The sequence below is a fragment of the Entelurus aequoreus genome, linkage group LG27 (genome assembly GCF_033978785.1).
Source record: "Entelurus aequoreus isolate RoL-2023_Sb linkage group LG27, RoL_Eaeq_v1.1, whole genome shotgun sequence".
Classification (NCBI taxonomy): domain Eukaryota; kingdom Metazoa; phylum Chordata; class Actinopteri; order Syngnathiformes; family Syngnathidae; genus Entelurus; species Entelurus aequoreus.
Genome location: NC_084757.1, coordinates 25,132,269 through 25,153,106, shown reverse-complemented (window position 1 = coordinate 25,153,106; position 20,838 = coordinate 25,132,269). Strand labels below are relative to the sequence as shown.

Sequence of the window (20,838 nt, the reverse complement as noted above, 5' to 3'; positions counted from 1 at the left end):
AGTTGACTGATGAACATTATCACATCATTTATTCATAAAGTATAAAAAACGACAAATAAAGATAGAATACTATTAAAAAAAAAAACAACAACATTATGATTTGTACATTTTCAGAATGTGCTTGTTCTATTTTTAAACAAAGAAAACAATCTAAAGTTGTCTTTATTTTTAAGTTATCGTGCTGGAATTTTACCAGTCCGGCCCACTTGGGAGTAGATTTTGCTCCATGTGGCCAAAGGAGTTTGACACCCCTGATTTAAGCGATTGTCTGGCCATACTCTCTCTGATTGGTCAACAGCCCCTCACGTGAGTACAGGGCGCCATGTTTCGGACCAACTCTGAAACCGAGTTATCTCTTATGTGGCTGCCATCTACTGGTCACACTTATCATTAAAACATGGACCAAATAAGATTGCTTCGAGGTCCGTAGGCGCAACCAGAATGAATACTTACATTAGGCGCACTGTGGATTTTTGACAAAATGAAAGGATTTTAAGTGTGCCGTATGGTCAGAAAAATACGGTAAATGCCACCAATCAGTCTGGGCATTCGCAGGCACGAGACACCAAAATAACAATTGCAGAGCACAAAAATGTTATACCAATCGTGACTTAAAAAGCCTGCTCAGTGGCCTAGTGGTTAGAGTGTCCGCCCTGAGATCGGTAGGTCGTGAGTTCAAACCCCGGCCAAGTCATACTAAAGACTATAAAAATGGGACCCATTACCTCCCTGCTTGGCACTCAGCATCAAGGGTTAGAATTGGGGGTTAAATGATTCACCGCTGCTGCTCACTGCTCCCCTCACCTCCCAGGGGGTGGAGCAAGGAAATGGGTCAAATGCAGAGATGAATTTCACCACACCTAGTGTGTGTGTGGCTATCAGTGGTACTTTAAAAGCCTACTGAAACCTACTACTACCGACCACGCAGTCTGATAGTTTATATATCAATGATGAAATCTTAACATTGCAACACATGCCAATACGGCCGGGTTAACTTATAAAGTGCAATTTTAAATTTCCCGCCACACTTCCGGTTGAAAACGTCTATGTATGATGACGTCAATGGTTGAAACGGAAGTATTGGGACACCATTGTATCCAATACAAAAAGCTCTGTTTTCATCTCATAATTCCACAGTATTCTGGACTCCTGTGTTGGTGAATATTTTGCAATTTGTTTAATGAACAATGGAGACAGCAAAGAAGAAAGCTGTAGGTGGGATCGGTGTATTAGCGGCTAGGGATGATACTCGAAACCGGTTTTCCCGGTTGTTCGATAAGAAAAGAACCGAGTCCTCGGACTCGAATCCCTTTTTGAGAACCGGTACCCGTTATCGAGACCACTATAGTAAAGAAAAAGAGTTGGTTCTTTATTCGAATCCCTCGGAACGAATCCCGTCCCGACCAGAAATGCTCCGTGTGACATCGCGAGAAATGGCGTCACGTAGCTCAGTCATTAGGCACAGATAGCGAAAGCAGGAAAAAAATGGACAGGAAAAAGCGCTCCAATGTGTAATAAAGTTCAAAACAAAAGGTATAATCCAATGAATAACTTTACTGAGAGATTTGAGCAAACACATGAAGAACACTTTTACGACCAACCGGAAACATAGCAACCAGGCTAGCAACGCACCTCCTTTACGGCAGCTGTCGCAACGTTCTTAAAGCAACCGCAGCACATACATATATATACAACATATCTCCCTTTTTTAACTTTCGTTTTTCTTTCCTTGTAAACAAAACAAAATCACACTTTATATGTGTTGTCTGTCTAATTATAAATAATGCAGACGAGGCGTGTTGGCTGAGTTCTTGACGTTTACTTTCACAGCGTGCTCATTCTTAGCTGCCGGGTGACGATATGCAACACTTTTCGGGGCTGCCGCGCATGCTCGTCACTCCCGTTGCATGCTGGGTAGTGTAGTTGTTGTATTCCCTAGCTCATAACATCTTTCCCCCTATTAAGAAATAATGTTAACTCAATAAAGTGTATTTCTTTTTTTGGCTTTAACTTTTCATTTTTTAGCATTGTAACCACATTTGCAAATAACTTTTCTCTTCATAGAATTTGCTTTCAATAAAGAAATAAATCAAAAATGTCAAAGCATCATAACAAACAGTTATGTCAAATAGCAGCAGAATTGCACTTTTTGGAAAGCTGTATTATTTTCAGTTTTGTGCCCAAGGGACTGATTTTATTTAACACTATATTATTATTTATACACCTATAGTGATCACAGAGACAGCTTGTTTTTGTGTTACTGTATATATTTGTTTTTCTGAAAAATCCCACTTAATATACTTTGGGTAACAACAGTCAATATTTGTTTATTTTATTTTATTTTTTTTGGGGGGGTAACAGTCAATATTTATTTATTTATTAGATTAAATTGTTTTCTTATATAATAAAAGTGAGCTTTTGTTAAACCAAATATTGTGTGTTTTTTTCCATATACAACAACCTATCTGGACTCGATAAGAGAATCGATAAGGAATCGGTTCGATAAGAGGATTCGATAATAGGCTCGAACTCGATAATTTCTTATCAAACATCATCCCTATTAGCGGCTCAACCAGGAGGACTTTGAGTTGGATAGCAGACGCGCTATCCGACGCTAGCCGCCGACCACATCGATGATCGCTGGAACACAGGTGAGCACGGGTGTTGATGAGCAGATGAGGGCTGGCTGGCGTAGGTGGATAGCTAATGTTTTTAGCATAGCTCTGTGAGGTCCCGTAGCTAAGTTAGCTTCATGGCGTTGTTAGCAACAGCATTGTTAAGCTTCGCCAGGCTGGAAAGCATTAACCATGTAGTTACAGGTCCATGGTTTAATAGTATTGTTGATTTTCTGTCTATCCTTCCAGTCAGGGGTTTATTTCTTTTGTTTCTATCTGCAGTTAAGCCTGATGCTATCACATTAGCTCCGTAGCTAAAGTGCTTCGCCAATGTATTGTCGTGGAGATAAAAGTTACTGTGAATGTCCATTTCGCGTTCTCGACTCTCATTTTCAAGAGGATTTAGTATCCGAGGTGGTTTAAAATACAAATCCGTGATCCACAATAGAAAAAGGAGAAAGTGTGGAATCCAATGAGCCCTTGTACTTAAGTTACGGTCAGAGCAAAAAAGATACGTCCTGCACTGCACTCTAGTCCTTCACTCTCACGTTCCTCATCCACAAATCTTTCATCCTCGCTCAAATTAATGGGGTAATCGTCGCTTTCTCTGTCCGAATCGCTCTCGCTGCTGGTGTAAACAATGGGGAAATGTGAGGAGCCTTTCAACCTGCGACGTCACGCTACTTCCGGTACAGGCAAGGCTTTTTTTCATCAGCGACCAAAAGTTGCAAACTTTATCGTCGATGTTCTCTACTAAATCCTTTCAGCAACAATATGGCAATATCGCAAAATTATCAAGTATGACACATATAATGGATCTGCTATCCCCGTTTAAATAAAACAATTTCATTTCAGTAGGCCTTTAACTTTAAATACTTCTTTAGCAAAGTGCCCTTTCATTGCAGCACTTTAGAGTCCAATTATAAACCCGACTATTCATTGACAAAGGGTAATCAAAAGTCGGCAACTACCAGTCCGTAATTCATATTACAAAGTTTTCAGTTGTTTTTGCAGGCCCTTCAATAATTTTTTTTTTACTAATTCATGGTCGTGAAAACGTACCCTCAGATGGCCACATGTCCGAGTGTGCGACTGTTCAATCTCCTCCCATCAGTACGTCTTTATAGCCCACATCCATCCGACTTCCTCTCCGACGTCTATTTTTAGTCGTCAGTGCTCGTTTCCTATCCTAATTTCTTTCATTCATATTAATCCATCCTGATCTGATACCAGTCATCCTTCTTCTTCCTGTCTAAACTTCTCACACCACCAGCAGTCCGGATTGTCACACTTGTCACGTTTGGTGCGCTTAAAAGAAACTCTGGTGTGTTTGCTCTGCAAGTACAGCTCATTTGGTTATGCGTGAAGGTGATCATGCACACCCGGCCGGGTCTGCACAAAACACTCTTCTTGGTATGGTTTGGTTCAGCTGAGCTCAAACGTGAACACAAAACGGACCAAAGACAGTGTTTCCCATAAACTGCCAAGATACCTGTGGTGGTGGGGGCGTGGCTATGGGTGTGGCTATGGGCGTGGTCACCATGACATCATCGGGTAATTTGCGTAATTTACTACAATGATATGATTTTCTCTAAAAAGGCTCAAAAAATGTATACTTACTAATTAATAATAACAGTTTTGTTTTAAACGTCCATCCATCAATCCATTTTACAATATAATTACAACACTTTATGTACATATTTATATACAGATTTGAACAATAAGTTATTCACTGAAATATATTTATTAATTGTGGTTCTTACAAAAAATATATCTTATAAAATATAAAAGCTAAAATGTCTCTTAAAGCTCTGCCCCTTTAATTAGTGCATACTAAATAATTTAACTTTAGCCTACTACTACAACCATATTATTTACCAGCAACATAAAGTGAAACAGAGGCAGAGGTGTCCTGCCATAGTCAGTAACAAATAAACAGAAAACAGTAGTGGTCAAATACAAATAAGGCAACAAGAGAAGTATCCTACACTTCTCTTTTGTAAAGTAAATCTGAACAGCCTTATGGGCATCTACATCAACTATATGATTTGCCTGAGAAGCTGGACAGGACAAAAAAATATATATATATTTTTTTTAAATTTATTTGTGGTGGACGTAATTCTTTCGTGGCGGGCCGCCACAAATAAATGAATGTGTGGGAAACACTGAAAGAAATGGACCAGTTTTAAGAAGGAAGAAAATTAGGGATGTGCCAATCAATCGGCCAACAATCAGTGTTGGGCGATTTTTGTGAAAAAGTATTAATACCTTTCGAAGCATTATTTTATGGCAAATAAACTGCAACTCATAGTGTCTTAAGTACTATTATCACCGGAGGACAAACTAAAGATGTTACACACAACATTAGCTATTCAACTCAGAAGAATATTAAATTAAGGCCATATTTCTATTTCATAACATGGATGGATGCACAACAAACAAAGTCATTAACATTTTTAAAATTGTTTTGTTCCAGTAAACCAGGGGTGTCAAACTCGTTTTCATTGAGGGCCACATCGCAGTTATGGTTGCCCTCAGAGGGCCGCATTTAACAATGAGTAAAATATGAATATACATGTACATATATATAATACATTAACTTTTTTTTTTTTTACATAAGCTGCAAAAAAAAAATCTTAAAAATTGTACTTTAAAAACTGGCAGCTCAGTCACCAGAATTTTACAGTAAAAGCAGTGTTGTTGTTTTTTAAAGCATATATAAAAAAATGTAACAAATGGAATGGAATGGAAAAACAATACCACAGAGCTGCCAGGTTTTTTTTTGTTTTTTTTTTACCATAAAATTGTGTTGTTTCAATGGTTTTTTGTTAGTTTTTTAATGTTTAAGTATCTTATTGTATATGGAAAAAAACACTACCAAAGTTGATTTTACGGTAAAAAAAAACTCAAGTCGGCAGAATTTTAACCGTAAAATCTATTGTCAATTTTACAGTCTACAATTTGATTGATAATTTGTTTTGCAATCATAAGTCAAGCAGATATTTAAGTACAGTATTTATCTTTATTTTACCAAAAAAATGTTTTGGAATACATGATAATATAATATTGAATTTTAAAATATATGCAACTGCATGCAGTACATGATTTTTAATGTCAAAAGGGAAATAAATAAGAATAAGAATAGGAATAAAAAAATATTAAGCATTTTATTAACGCATATTATTTCTAGGGTTTCGCGGGCCACATAAAATTATGTGGCGGGCCGGATTTGGCCCCCGGGCCTTGAGTTGACAACTGTGCATTAAACTAATCCACTTGATTGACATGCATCTTTCCAAACATTCAATATTACTGGATTTTAAAAATCTCAGTTAATGTATTTTATTGTACATATATATGTATTTAATTGTAGGTTATATGATAATTATGTTCTCCTTTTACACATCTGTTTTAAATGTTGTTTGGTAGATTTTTTCTAGGTGTTTTATACATAATTTTTTCAAATATTGTTCTCTCCCAGTTCATTTAATGTCAAGTTGAACTATTTAAATCAGGGATTCTCAAACTGGAATACGTGTACCACTTATGGTACATCAAATGGTACGCCAAAGCATCACTTGGTAAAAGTGTCATTGTTTTAATTTATTATATTCAAACTGTGTATAATGTTCCATCCATTCATCCATTTTCTACCGCTTGTCCCTCTCGGGGTGGCGGGGGTTGCTGGAGCCTATGCCAGCTGCATTCATAAACCATGAAACCAAAATGTCTGTCTGCTACTGTCAACCAAATATCTGCTCATGCGAGATTTTGATGGGTATTTGTAATGTTACAGTGACCAAAAATAGGAAATATACCTTTTAAACAAAACCTCTGCCTTGCTTTTAATGAATACTTAAGCCTACGACGCTACCACATTTTAATGTTGGTCATTATGGTAGTACTTGGGGAGCCAAGTGTTTTCTGAGGTGCTACTTGGAGAAAAAAGGTTGGAGAACCACTGGTTTAAATAACCTTAGTGTGGTTCTCTTAGCTCGGGGGTCTTTAGTGCTGCCCTGGAGCATTTTTTAAAAAGGACTGGAAATGGAAAAAGATGTTTTGTTTTATCATGTTTTTTGTTTGAGGACAAACATGACACAAACCTTCCCAATCGTTAGAAAGTCCACTGTTTAATATGTTTGTGTGTATGCTTCACTGATGAGAGTATTTGGTGAACATCGCTTTGTCCTACTAATTTCGCCGGTTCTTGAACCCACCATAGTGTGGACTGTGACGCAACAGTTTGTTTACATGTAAAATCTTCCACTCCTCCTTTGTCTCATTTTGTCCACCAAAAGTTTTATGCTGTGCGTGGATGCGTTAACACTAACATGCTATTTAGGCCAGCTGTATGTACATGTTGCATCATTATGCCTCATTTGTAGGTATATTTGAGCTCATTTTGATATCCTTTAATTGTATCCTCTTTGTATATAATTTAGGTTTGCATGTCTCATGACACATTATCTGTGTGTAATATTGGCTGCATTTCAGATAGTTGTTTTTGTGCCATGTTGTTCCAGACCACAGCAAACATTACCTAGCTTGCCAAAGATTGTATTGAATCCATCAGAAGAAGACAGCCTGCCGTTTCCTTTAACTTGGACACACACATCTATACCTTTGGCCATTAAAAGACAGTAATTTCCAGGAGTTATCTCACCTTGAGTAGCCTCTGATTTACTAATGGTTTCTAATGTTGTAAAAATGTGTAGAATAAATATAGAATTTCAACATTTCTGTCAACGAAGATTTCCTTCAGCCTGCGACACATAGTCATTTTGATAGTAGGCTAATATAGACACATCATGTGTTGTCTTCATTATAAGACTTATATAGGGCTTTTCCTTTTCTGCGGCTCCAGACAGATTTGTTTTTTTGGCCCAATATGGCTCTTTCAACGTTTTGGGTTGCCGACCCCTGGCTTAGCTCAGGTGGACCAAGACCAATCTCTCGGGCGGTCTCGGTCCTCTTGTGTGGTGCACGAGACTAAAGGAAGCATACTAGCAGAGAAAACACAGTGGAGTTCCTTGTAAGAGAACCAGACATGACAAGTGTGAATGCCCCCCTTTAAGTACTAAAAGACTGCTTGCCATTGAAACATTAAGAAGGCTGGCCAGCCATCGGTCAATATTATTGATCCACAATCAATCAGGGTATGTCCTGCTAAGATGATCCGGAGACTCAAAGTCTGAGAGTGTGAAAGGGGCTGCATCTCCAGAGAGCCTCTCAGAAAGTGTGTGGGAAAGTTGTAAATGCAATTCCTACACCTTCTCCTCATGCCCCACCCTCGTCGGGACCCTCCGTGTGGGAGCATGTCTGACCTCCACAGCCCAGACATGCGACCCCCCCCCCCCCCCGGACCTACCAATTCAACACCGTATGTGTCAGGGTGCGAGGTGCCTGGCTATCGGGACCTGGGTGAAAGAGCTAGGCGTTCAGGAGGGTGTGAGAGAAAGAGGCCATACCTTCAGCGGGGATGAAGTTGAGCGGGCCGGGTTCCTCTGGGAACGCCGAGCAGGCCGCTTGGAGGAGCCAGCACAGCAGGAGGAAGAGGAAGGGCGGGGCCGCTGTTGCCATGGCAACAAAATAGCAGAGTCTGTGCAAAGACAAAGAAGGGGATAGAAATTAAGAATGCGACGCAGAAACTCATTCAAGCGTATTTCAATAACAGAGTAAAGTTTGAGTTTATTTCGAACATGCAAGCATACAACATGATACATCACAATTTCCAGTTTCTTTTTTCAACATGTTCGAAAAGGAGTAGGAAGAAGCAGAGCTTATTTAATCCTACCCCTTTTCTTTACAAAGTACCTTGCAAAAGTGAGTATAGTGTGCTATACTATATATACATACAAATATACAGGTAAACTTGCATAGCCTTTAGAGCAGGTGTGTCAAACGTACGGCCCGCGGGACCAGTTTGCTAAGTATAAAAATGAGCCGAAATGTTTTGAATGAAAGAAACTGCTGTTCTAAATGTGTCCACTAGATGTTGCAATAGCAATTCTTTGTAGATGATGCTACATATGTAAAAAAAAATAAACCACATGATAAACCAGGCGAAGAAAATTAGCAAACTACATAAATACCATCCTGTAATTTGATTTTGATATTATTTTTGTATCTTTATAGATTGAAAATTAACACCAGTGAGTTGACTGATGAACATTATCACATCATTTATTCATAAAGTATAAAAAATAGAGATGTCCGATAATATCGGCCGATAAATGCTTTAAAATGTAATATCGGAAATTATCGGTATCGGTTTCAAAAAGTAAAATTAATGACTTTTTACCGGTAAAACACGGACGTAGGGAGCAGTACAGAGCAGTTGCGTCGTCCAGTCAGCAGCCCCTCCCCCCTACACCCTCCCCTCTCCCACACACAACACAGGAGTTGACGACTGCAGCATGAGAGGTTTACTGGCGACACTTGATGACCTCATCAAACCGCCGCGAGCGGAGCATAACAACAACAAGAGTGTGTTGTTGCCGGTGCTGTAGCCGTGGCTAACAAGCGACCTTGCTCGGTGACTGACTCACGACACCATGTCTATGGTTTGGGATTATTTTAAAGTGTCTCTGACGGATAAAAAACTGGCAATTTGCAATGACTGCAAAAAGTTGGTTATGCGAGGAGGAACCAAGACGTCTTCCTTTAATACGAGCAATTTGATCTCCCACCTCTTCAAGAATCACAAGGAGATACACGATGAATACAAGCGGAAGATGGATGAAAAGCAAACACCGAAAGCAGCTTGCAGTGAACGGAGGTGCCCTGTCTCAACGCAGCATTTCAGAAGCTCTGGCTGACTGCTAGGCCACTTCAAGCACTCACCACTAGCTTGCAGCACATTTGTGTTACTCATACAAATACGTTAGAGCAGGGCAGATTGAGCCCAGTTTATAATTTCCTGTTATACAGTATACCAGGCAGTCTACTAAAGGAGGACTATGTTATTGTTTACTTTATGACTCTATTACACTCTGGACTGAAGCTGTGTGCCTTCATTGTTTTTGTAGCTGTTGTTTTGAGGCATGTTTAAAAAAAATAAAAAATAATGCTCTTTGTGAAAGTCAAAGTATAGTATTTCCCATAGTTGTAGTGGGTATTAGGATTATCTCAGGGAGAGCATGTCCCAAATTCCAAGCTGCTGTTTTGAGGCATGTTAAAAAAAATAATGCACTTTGTGACTTCAATAATAAATATGGCAGTGCCATGTTGGCACTTTTTTCCATAACTTGAGTTGATTTGTTTTGGAAAACCTTGTTACATTGTTTAATGCATCCAGCGGGGCATCACAACAAAATTAGGCATAATAATGTGTTAATTTAACAACTGTATATATCGGTATCGGTTGATATCGGAATCGGTAATTAAGAGTTGGACAATATCGGGATATCGGATTTCGGCAAAAAAGCCATTATCGGACATCTCTAATACAAAACGACAAATAAAGATAGAATACTATTAACTGCAACATGTAAGTGTACAAAAAAAAACCAACAACATTATGATTTGTACTTTTTTCAGAATGTGCTTGTTCTATTTTCAAACAAAGAAAACAATCTGAAGTTGTCTTTATTTTTAAGTTATCCGTGCCGTGATTTTAGCAGTCTGGCCCACTTGGGAGTAGATTTTTTCTCCATGTGGCCCCCCATCTAAAATGAGTTTGACACCCCTGCTTTAGAGTAATCTGTGTAAAACGTGTATAGCAGTATAGACTTACTATTCACTGTGTGTCCCCCATACATTCATTTATCTGATGATACTTGTAAGAAACATACTTTATTTTTCGCCGCAGAGGCGAGGATTAGTGATTTAGAAGTAGCTAAAACACTGCCGACTGCGAATGGACGTAGTACCGAATACGATTCATTAGTATGGCGGTACTACACCCATACCGGTTTACCGTACAACCCTAATGTAATCATTTTTAAAGGCCTACTGAAACCCACTACTACCGACCACGCTGTCTGATAGTTTATATATGAATGATGAAATCTTAACATTGCAACACATGCCAATACGGCCGGGTTAACTTATAAAGTGCAATTTTAAATTTCCTGCTAAACTTCCGGTTGAAAACGTCTATGTATGATGACGTATGCACGTGACGTCACTAGTTAAACGGAAGTATTCGGACACCATTGAATCCAATACAAAAAAGCTCTGTTTTCATCTAAAAATTCCACAGTATTCTGGACATCTGTGTTGGTGAGTCTTTTGCAATTTGTTTAATGAACAATGAAGACTGCAAAGAAGAAAGTTGGCTGGCTGCAGCAACACAACCAGGAGGACTTTGACTTGGATAGCAGACGCGCTAGCCGACGCTAGCCGACGCTAGCCGCCGACCGCACGGATGATCGGGTGAAGTCCTTCGTCCTTCCGTCGATCGCTGGAACGCAGGTGAGCACGGGTGTTGATGAGCAGATGAGGGCTGGCTGGCGTAGGTGGAGCGCTAATGTTTTTATCATAGCTCTGTGAGGTCCCGTTGCTAAGTTAGCGTCAATGGCGTCGTTAGCAACAGCATTGTTAAGCTTCGCCAAGCTGGAAAGCATTAACCGTGTATTTACAGGTCCGTGGTTTAAAGGCCTACTGAAATGATTTTTTTTTATTTAAACGGGAATAGCAGATCCATTCTATGTGTCATACTTGATCATTTCGCGATATTGCCATATTTTTGCTAAAAGGATTTAATAGAGAAAATCGACAATAAAGTTCGCAACTTTTGCTCGCTGATAAAAAAAAGCCTTGCCTGTACCGGAAGTAGCGTGACGTCACAGGAGCTAGTATTCCTCACAATTCCCCATTGTTTACAATGGAGCGAGAGAGATTGGGACCGAGAAAGTGATGATTACCCCATTAATTTGAGCGAGGATGAAAGATTCGTAGATGAGGAACGTTACAGTGAAGGACTTGAGAGGCAGTGATGGACGTATCTTTTTTCGCTCTGACCGTAACTTAGGTACAAGCTGGCTCATTGGATTCCACACTCTCTCCTTTTTCTATTGTGGATCACGGATTTGTATTTTAAACCACCTCGGATACTATATCCTCTTGAAAATGAGAGTCGAGAACGCAAAATGGACATTCAGTGCCTTTTATCTCCACGACAATACATCGGCGAAATGCTTTAGCTACGAGCTAACGTGATAGCATCGTGCTTTAACTGCATATAGAAACAAAAAAATAAAGGATAGAAGGAAGGATAGAGAGAAAATCAACAATACTATTAAACCGTGGACATGTAAATACACGGTTAATGCTTTCCAGGCTGGCAAAGGTTAACAATGCTGTGCTAACGACGCCATTGAAGCTAACTCAGCAACTTAGCAACGGGACCTCACAGAGCTATGCTAAAAACATTAGCTCTCCACCTACGCCAGCCAGCCCTCATCTACTCATCAACACCCGTGCTCACCTGCGTTCCAGCAATCGGCAGAAGGACGAAGGACTTCACCCGATGCGTTTGGCGGCCCGGAGACGTAGGAAGTCAAGGTGAGGTCGGCGGCTAGCGCGGCTAGCGCGGCTAGCGCTCCAACAAAGTCCTCCTGGTTGTGTTGCTGTAGTCCGCTGCTAATACACCGATCCCACCTACAACTGTCTTCTTTGCAGCCTTCATTGTTCATTAAACAAATTGCAAAAGATGTCCAAAATACTGTGGAATTATGAAATGAAAACAGAGCTTTTTGTATAGGATTGTACGGGTACCATAACTTCCGTTACTCTGACTTCGTCACGCGCATACGTCATCATACCGCGACGTTTCAGCCGGATATTTCCCGGGAAGTTTTAAAAGTCACTTTATAAGTTAACCCGGCCGTATTGGCATGTGTTGCAATGTTAAGATTTCATCATTGATATATAAACTATCAGACTGCGTGGTCGGTAGTATTGGGTTTCAGTAGGCCTTTAATAGTATTGTTGATCTTCTGTCTATCCTTCCAGTCAGGGGTTTATTTCTTTTGTTTATATCTGCATTTGAGCCAGATGCTATCACTCCGTAGCTAAAGTGTTTCACAGATGTATTGTCGTGGAGATAAAAGTCACTGTGAATGTCCATTTCGCGTTCTCGACTCTCATTTTCAAGAGGATATAGTATCTGAGGTGGTTTAAAATACAAATCCGTGATCCACAATAGAAAAAGGAGAAAGTGTGGAATCCAATGAGCCAGCTTGTACCTAAGTTACGGTCAGAGCAAAAAAAGATACGTCCTGCACTGCACTCTAGTCCTTCACTCTCACGTTCCTCATCCACAAATCTTTCATCCTCGATCAAATTAATGGGGTAATCGTCGCTTTCTCAGTCCGAATCGCTCTCGCTGCTGGTGTAAACAATGGGGAAATGTGAGGAGCCCTTCCTCCTGTGACGTCACGCTACTTCCGGTACAGGCAAGGCTTTTTTTTTTATCAGCGACCAAAAGTTGCGAACTTTATCGTCGTCGTTCTCTACTAAATCCTTCCAGCAAAAATATGGCAATATCGCGAAATGATCAAGTATGACACACAGAATGGATCTGCTATCCCCGTTTAAATAAAAACATTTCATTTCAGTAGGCCTTTAAAGGAGGGTGACTTGGACCTAGTGGTGTAAAATCCAGCAGCAACTTTGTACAGGATATGAAAGGGTCAAACACTTTAATACAAGTAAGCCCCCGACGTTGCCAGATCTATTCTCACACAACTTGCGCTAACATCAACGGAATCTTTATTAGTTAAGCCACAAGCCTCTAAGGGCTTTGTGCTGGATTGCCTCATTTGTAATGACGGGCCATGTTTGCACGTTATGGAAATAAAAGTGCATTGTCAAAAAACTTTGGAGAAAACATCTTGTTCAAATGAAGTCTATGAGTCACCATGTAATATTGTGCTTTGAGAATCAAGTGCTTTCCAGTCCGACCTGCCAACATGAAACACTTGAGCTGCCACGCACAATTGAAGCGCCTCACATTTCAATATCCACGCTTCCATCTCCGCGTGCATTTGACTGCGGTCGCAGATGCCCACTGCATGATACAATGCATAAACAAACATGTTGGGAACATATGGCATCCACTATGCACGCCATCCCACTCCGTATCGCTGCCTGTTTCCCAAAGACTCGCTACATCTGTCACTTATTCGAGTTCGTTTTAAGCAGCGCTACAATTATACTGCCGCAAATTACATTGAGCTGTAAGTACATTAACTGTAATCTGATCCCACTAAAACCAAACACAAAAAAACCTTTAGAAAGTCTGAAAACCACATGTAGTACTTTGTAGCAAAATTTGCCTTTACCTTTAATCTTACACTGTTTTTTTTAAATTATATACTACATATGTTTATCATGGGGAGAATAGTAAACAGTTGCCACAACAAGCGCTTATTTCAACTGGAGGGGCAAGCAATTAATTGCATCCTTAAGCAATTATGCTTAAGGATGAGATAATGCTTCAATTATTATTCATTGCTGCATTTGACCATACTAATTCACATTTATGCATGCATTCAATTTGTATAATTCGTCATATACACCATATTGCCAAAAGTATTTGGCCACCCATCCAAATGATCAGAATCAGGTGTCCTAATCACTTGGCCCTGCCACAGGTGTATAAAATCAAAGACTCAGGCATGGAGACTGTTTCTACAAACATTTGTGAAAGAATGGGCCGCTCTCAGTGATTTCCAGCGTGCAACTGTCATAGGATGCCACCTGTGCAACAAATCCAGTCGTGAAATTTCCTCGCTCTTAAATATTCCAAAGTCAACTGTCAGCTTTATTATAAGAAAATGGAAGAGTTTGGGAACAACAGCAACTCAGCCACCAAGTGGTAGGCCACGTAAACTGACAGAGAGGGGTCAGCGGATGCTGAAGCGCATAGTGCAAAGACTTTCTGCTCCAAACTTCATGTGACCTTCCAATTAGCCCACGTACAGTACGCAGAGAGCTTCATGGAATGGGTTTCCATGGCCGAGCAGCTGCATCTAAGCCATACATCACCAAGTCCAATGCAAAGTGTGGGATGCAGTGGTGTAAAGCACATCACCACTGGACTCTAGAGCAGTGGAGACGCCTTCTCTGGAGTGATGAATCACGCTTTTCCATCTGGACCAGTCTGGGTTTGGAGGTTGCCAGGAGAACGGTACATTTCAGACTGCATTGTGCCGAGTGTGAAATTTGGTGGAGGAGGAATTGTGGTGTGGGGTTGTTTCTCAAGAGTTGGGCTTGGCCCCTTAGTTCCAGTGAAAGGAACTTTGACTGATCCAGGATACCCAAACATTTGGGACAATTCCATGCTCCCAACCTTGTGGGAACAGTTGGGAGCGGGCCCCTTCCTCTTCCAACATGACTGTGCACCAGCGCACAAAGCAAGGTCCATAAAGACATAGATGACAGAGTCAGTAGAGGAACTTGACTGGCCTGCACAGAGTCCTGACCTGAACCCGATAGAACACCTTTGGGATGAATTAGAACGGAGACTGAGAGCCATGTCGAAAATTCCTATAAACACACTCCGCAACCTTGTGGACAGCCTTCCCAGAAGAGTTGAAGCTGTAATAGCTGCAAAAGGTGGACCGACATCATATTGAACCCTACGGGTTCGGAATGGGATGGCACTTCAAAGTTCATATGTGAGTCAAGGCAGGCGGCCAAATACTTTTGGCAATATAGTATAAGTTGCTGGCAGAAGCATCTTTCACACAGAAATCCCGCAAAATTAGCTGCGACAGTCTGCATTTTTTTGTTCGTGGATTTCACACTGAACACATTGCGTGCACTTTCGCACAGTGCCACACATTTGTCTGACGCGAATGATTGCTTTCAACACAACAGCGAGGGGAATCAATGCTCCAAGCAAAAATAATGAATATACAGTAGGTCATATCTGTGAGAATCCTGCGTGTGACTGAAGCGTTGAGGAGTGGGACGATCCATACAAGTACCAGGTAGCATTTGTGAGCAGATAATACTGTATCATCTCTTTCTCTTTCGAACTTTTCAGGTTTTATCGGACTAGTAGTGCATTCTTCACACATTCTTCACTCACGCTTTACGTGAAGGCAAAAATACAACTTTACTGTAAGGTATTCGTAAAAGGCGGACCATTTTTGTGTGGTTTATAAGCACCCAATTTTGTGTATGTATGTACTAGGGTTGTACGGTATACCGGTATTAGTATAGTACCGCGATACTAATGAATCATATTCGATACTATACCTCCTGTAAAAAGTACTGGTCATTGCTGGTTTACGAGCAGAGGAGCATGTTCGGCAGCGCACAATCACGGAGTACTTACAAACAGACACAGTGTGTAGTCAGAAAAGGGAGAACGGACGCATTTTGGCTTAAAAACTAACGATAAAGGTGAAGTTATGACACTGAAACGCCCTCAGGAAGAGGTGCTTTAAGACATGGCTAGCTAGCTAGCGGCTAAAGTCTATCCGCAGTCTGCAGTGTTGTAGCTACTTCTAAATCACTAATCCTGGCCTCCATGGCGACAAATAAAGTACGTTTCTTACAAGTATCATCCCTGCAGGACGAGGAATAGCTAAACATGCTTCACTACACACCGTAGCTCACCGGCGTTAAAATGTAAACAAACGCCAGTGATGGATCTACACCTAACATCCACTGTAATGATACCAAGTACAGGAGCGTATCTAGTCGATACTACTATTATTACATTAATATTTTTTGGCATCACAACATCTTATTTCGTTCAAAAAAAATTCATATTATGTTTATGAACTCAGGAAATATGTCCCTGGACACATGAGGACTTTGAATATGACCAATGTATGATCCTGTAACGACTTGGTATCGGATTGATACCCAAATGTGTGGTATTATCCAAAACTAATGTAAAGTATCAAACAGAAGAATAAGTGATTATTACATTTTAACAGAAGTGTAGATAGAACATGTTAAAAGAGAAAGTAGGCAGATATTAACAGTAAATGAACATGTAGATGAATAACTCATTTTCTACCACTTGTCCATAATTTTGACAAAAATAATAGAATGGAAAATGACACAATATGTTACTGCATATGTCAGCAGCTAAATTAGAAGCCTTTGTTTGCTTACTTACTAATAAAAGACAAGTTGTCTTGTATGTTCACTATTTTATTTAAGGACAAACTTGCAATAAGAAACATATGTTTAATATACCATAAGATGTTTTGTTAAAATAAAGCCAATAATGCAATTTTTTGTGGTCAACTTTATTTAGAAAAGTATCGAAAAGTAACAAAAAGTATCGAAATACACTTTGGTAGCGGTACCAAAATATCGGTATCGGGACAACACTAGTATGTACTGTACATCACAGAACAGCAACATGGCAAAACCCCAATAAATAAAAAATGGAGTGGCTAACGTTAAAACAGTGTTTTATGTAGTGGTTAACTTCTGGGCGGTCCTGAAACCAAAAGGGCTAGTGTCCAATTTGTTATCCTAACTAACCAGGTTGTTGTTGTGCTGGCAGAGGTTTTACTCTATTGTATTTTAATGGGGGTCAATCAACATTTAAAAGGAGAAATATAACCTTAGAGGAAAAAATAATTTTAAACATTTATATGCACGTACAACACTTAAAACTTTTAGCATATCAGTAGTGGAATCAAATTATGGAATGGATTAAGTAAAGAAGTTACAAATTGTACTGATATGATCCAGTTTAAGAGGTTGTTCAAAATAATAGTGCTTACAAAGTACAAAGAAAAAGAATTGTGAGAAATACGTCTAAACTTATTAAAAATAAGACATTCTTCATCTCAGTATGTTAATAATGACTGAATTAATTAATTACATATTATAAAACTGTTGTGTATACTAATTCATAGATGTTATTTTATTATATAAAAAGGTCAGTAAATGATTCTATATCATTGTAAACGCTTTGAAGTGGGAAAGGGGTAGGATTAAATAAGCTTTGCTTCTTCCTACTCCTTTTCGGGCATGATGTAAAATGAAATGATATGAAATTGTGTGATGTATTAAGATGCAAGTGTGTTCATGTTCGAAATAAACTAAAGAAAGAAAAGAAAAAGAAAGAAAACATGTCCTTGTGGTGGAGGTCAGTGGTTCTCAAACTTCTTTCCAGTACCACCTCAGAAAAAACTTGGCTCCCCAAGTACCACCATAATGACCAACATTAAAATACAGTAGCATAGTAGGCCTACAAATTCATTAAAAACAAGGCAGAGGTTTTATTTAACAATTGTATTAAATATATGTGGCCACTATAACATTACACACAGTTGAATTAATGTGTTTGATTATTTAATCATGGGGTTCTTTGGAGCCTGTGTACCACTAGTGGTCCCCGTACCACAGTTTGAGAATCCCTGGTCGAGATAATATGGATTGGATATGCTTTGGTATGAATTTTTGCGTAAATTTAGTTCCAAATTAGTCACATTTATAACCTACTTTCTGGGTATGTCTGCAACATGTTTATTTGTGGAAGCTTTCCCTAATTGCAAATGAAACCACACCTCACCCTCTCCAAAGCTATCAAAATGTACACTGTTAAATATATTACCTGAAGATAAACATCACTGCTATTAATATCCAGACAAGGTCGAAAATGAACTTCATAAACATTATGTATATTCACCCGGTCACAACATTAGGTACACTGACCCACTCTCGTGTTAGTGTGCATGCCAAGATTAAATAAAAATATCACTTTATCTTACCTTTTTTTTATGTTTCCTCAAACCAAGATGTGATGTGGTCATCTTTTATATCAGAGTTTAGCGTCTTTTTCTATTTTGTACAGGTCCATTGTGACAAAAAAAAGAAAACACTACAAAACTGCAAGCAAGCCCATGCCAATGCATTAACCTTACGATGTGTTGCTTTGACATTGTTTGACGCCAGTATCCAAAATTGTAACAAATTTTATAAGTCAAAAAAGGAACTTCATCAAAGGTCGGTTTGCACAATCCTGCACAATGGACTCCGACCAGAGCTGTCCTAGTCAAGTCTGTGAGAATGAATTAAGGAAAACTGCTAAAATGTAGTGCTAAACCATACCATTATTTTGTAAATCGATTAATCCATCGATTATTTTTTTCGATTAATCTGTAGATTTATTTAAAAAAAATAAACTAACTGTTTTTCAGTGAAGTGATAACTATTTTTACAAATGAATTCCCCTAAAACAGTGTTTTTCAACCACTGTGCCGCGTGAGATATTGTCTAGTGTGCCGTGGGAAATTATGCAACTTCATCTAATTTATCCCCAAAATATTTTTTTTGCAAATCAGTAATTATAATCTGCAAATAATGTGCCGTTGCTTAGTGTCTGTGCTGTGTAGAACTCGGCAGGGTAACCACGTAATACTCCATGTCAGTAGGTGGCAGCATTGCTTTGTAGGGTGAGACGAGGATGGTTTGTTGTGATCCCAATATGCATAGCACAGCGTGCAGGTACAAAGGTATGTAATGCTCAAACCCAAAATGAACGAAAGGGAAAGGAAAAGGCTATGCAAAACGAAAGTCAAACTGAACTGGCTACAAAGTAAACAGAGACAGAATGCTGGACGACAGCAAAAACTTACGGCGTCCACAAAGTACATCCGTACGTGACGTGACAATCAACAATGTCCCCACAAAGAAGGGTAGCAACAACGTAAATAGCCTTGCTTGCTAACACAAAGCAGGTGCGCGGAATAGCGCTCAAAGGAAGACATGAAGCTGCTACAGGAAAACACCGACAAAACAGGGAGGGCCACCAAAATAACAGCGCAAGACAAGAACTAAAGCACTACACACAGGAAGACACCAACACACTCAAAATAAGGCACGACGACCTGGTGGAGTTTCATTTTTTAACGTTTTCTGCTGCTGGTGTGCGTCCGTATTTTTTTTATGGCAAAAATGTGCCTTGCCTCAAAAAAGGTTGAAAATCACTGCCCTAAAATACTCCAACAATGTTCGTGTATGGAGAAACCTTTAAATGCATGTTGTTTGGTAGGGAATACCAAACAAAATTACTTTAAGGGGTCATATTATGATTTTTTTTGTACATTTAAAACACTTCCTTGTGGTCTACATCAGTGTTTCTCAACCACTGTGCCGCGGCACACTAGTGTGCCGTGAGATACAGTCTGGTGTGCCGTGGGAGGTTATCTAATTTCACCTATTTGGGGTAAAAAATATTTTTTGCAAACCAGTAATTATAGTCTGCAAATTATGTGTTGTTGTTGAGTGTCTGTGCTGTCTAGAGCTCGGCAAAGTAACCGTGTAATACTCTTCCATATCAGTAGGTGGCAGCAGGTAGCTATTTGCTTTGTAGATGTTGGAAACAGCGGGAGGCAGTGTGCAGGTAAAAAGGTGTCTAATGCTTAAGCAAAAAATAAACAAAAGGTAAGTGCCCTTAAGAAAAGGCATTGAAGCTTAGGGAAGGCTATGCAGAACGAAACTAAAACTGAACTGGCTACAAAGTAAACAAAAACAGAATGCTGGACGACAGCAAAGACTTACTGTGGAGCAAAGATGGCGTCCACAATGTACATCCAAACATGACATGACAATCGACAATGTCCCCACAAAGAAGGATAAAAACAAAGTAGATGCGGGAAATATCGCTCAAAGGAAGACATGAAACTGCTACGGGAAAATACCAAAAAAAGAGAAAAAGCCACCAAAATAAGAGCGCAAGACAAGAACTAAAACACTACACACAAGAAAACAGCAAAAAACTCTAAATAAGTCAGGGGGTGATGTGACAGGTGGTGACAGTACACCTACTTTGAGACAAGAGCTATAGTGATGCATGACTGGTTATGGTTTAAAGTCATATCCAGCAATTGAGACTTTTTACTGTCAAGAGAGTTTTGTTTTTTAATGATTTCTGCCGGTGGTGTGCCTCCGCATTTTGTCAACGCAAAAAATGTGCCTTGGCTCAAAAAAGGTTGAAAATCACTGGTATGTAACGGTGGTTCTTAGGTCACAATTTTGCATAGATTATGTTTTACAGATCATCTTCAAGCCGCTTTCTAACCGTCATTTTGTGGGCGGCCTCATTTATGTGCCTCCACTTCGACAGTGTCGTCTCTGCGTCAGCCATGTTGTAGTTTTTAGCGCTTCCATATGGAGTCTATTGACCGATTAACATCGAACTGTACGCTATCTTGTATTAGAAATGGCAACAGCGGAGGATGCATGTGCATGTACGAGCCAGTCTGCCCCACAACAAGAGGATAGCGGAAAAATA

The 20,838-nt window shown here is 39.7% G+C and overlaps 1 protein-coding gene across 1 annotated transcript in view; it reads right to left on the bottom strand.

Annotated features, from left to right (window-relative positions):
• The window catches only part of sema6bb (sema domain, transmembrane domain (TM), and cytoplasmic domain, (semaphorin) 6Bb), a 521,655-nt gene that overhangs the window by 260,009 nt on the left and 240,808 nt on the right, over positions 1-20,838 (bottom strand). The window contains exon 4 of the mRNA XM_062039291.1: positions 8,084-8,214. Coding sequence (XP_061895275.1) covers positions 8,084-8,214 — 131 coding nt within the window. The remainder of the gene's footprint in view (positions 1-8,083; positions 8,215-20,838) is intronic.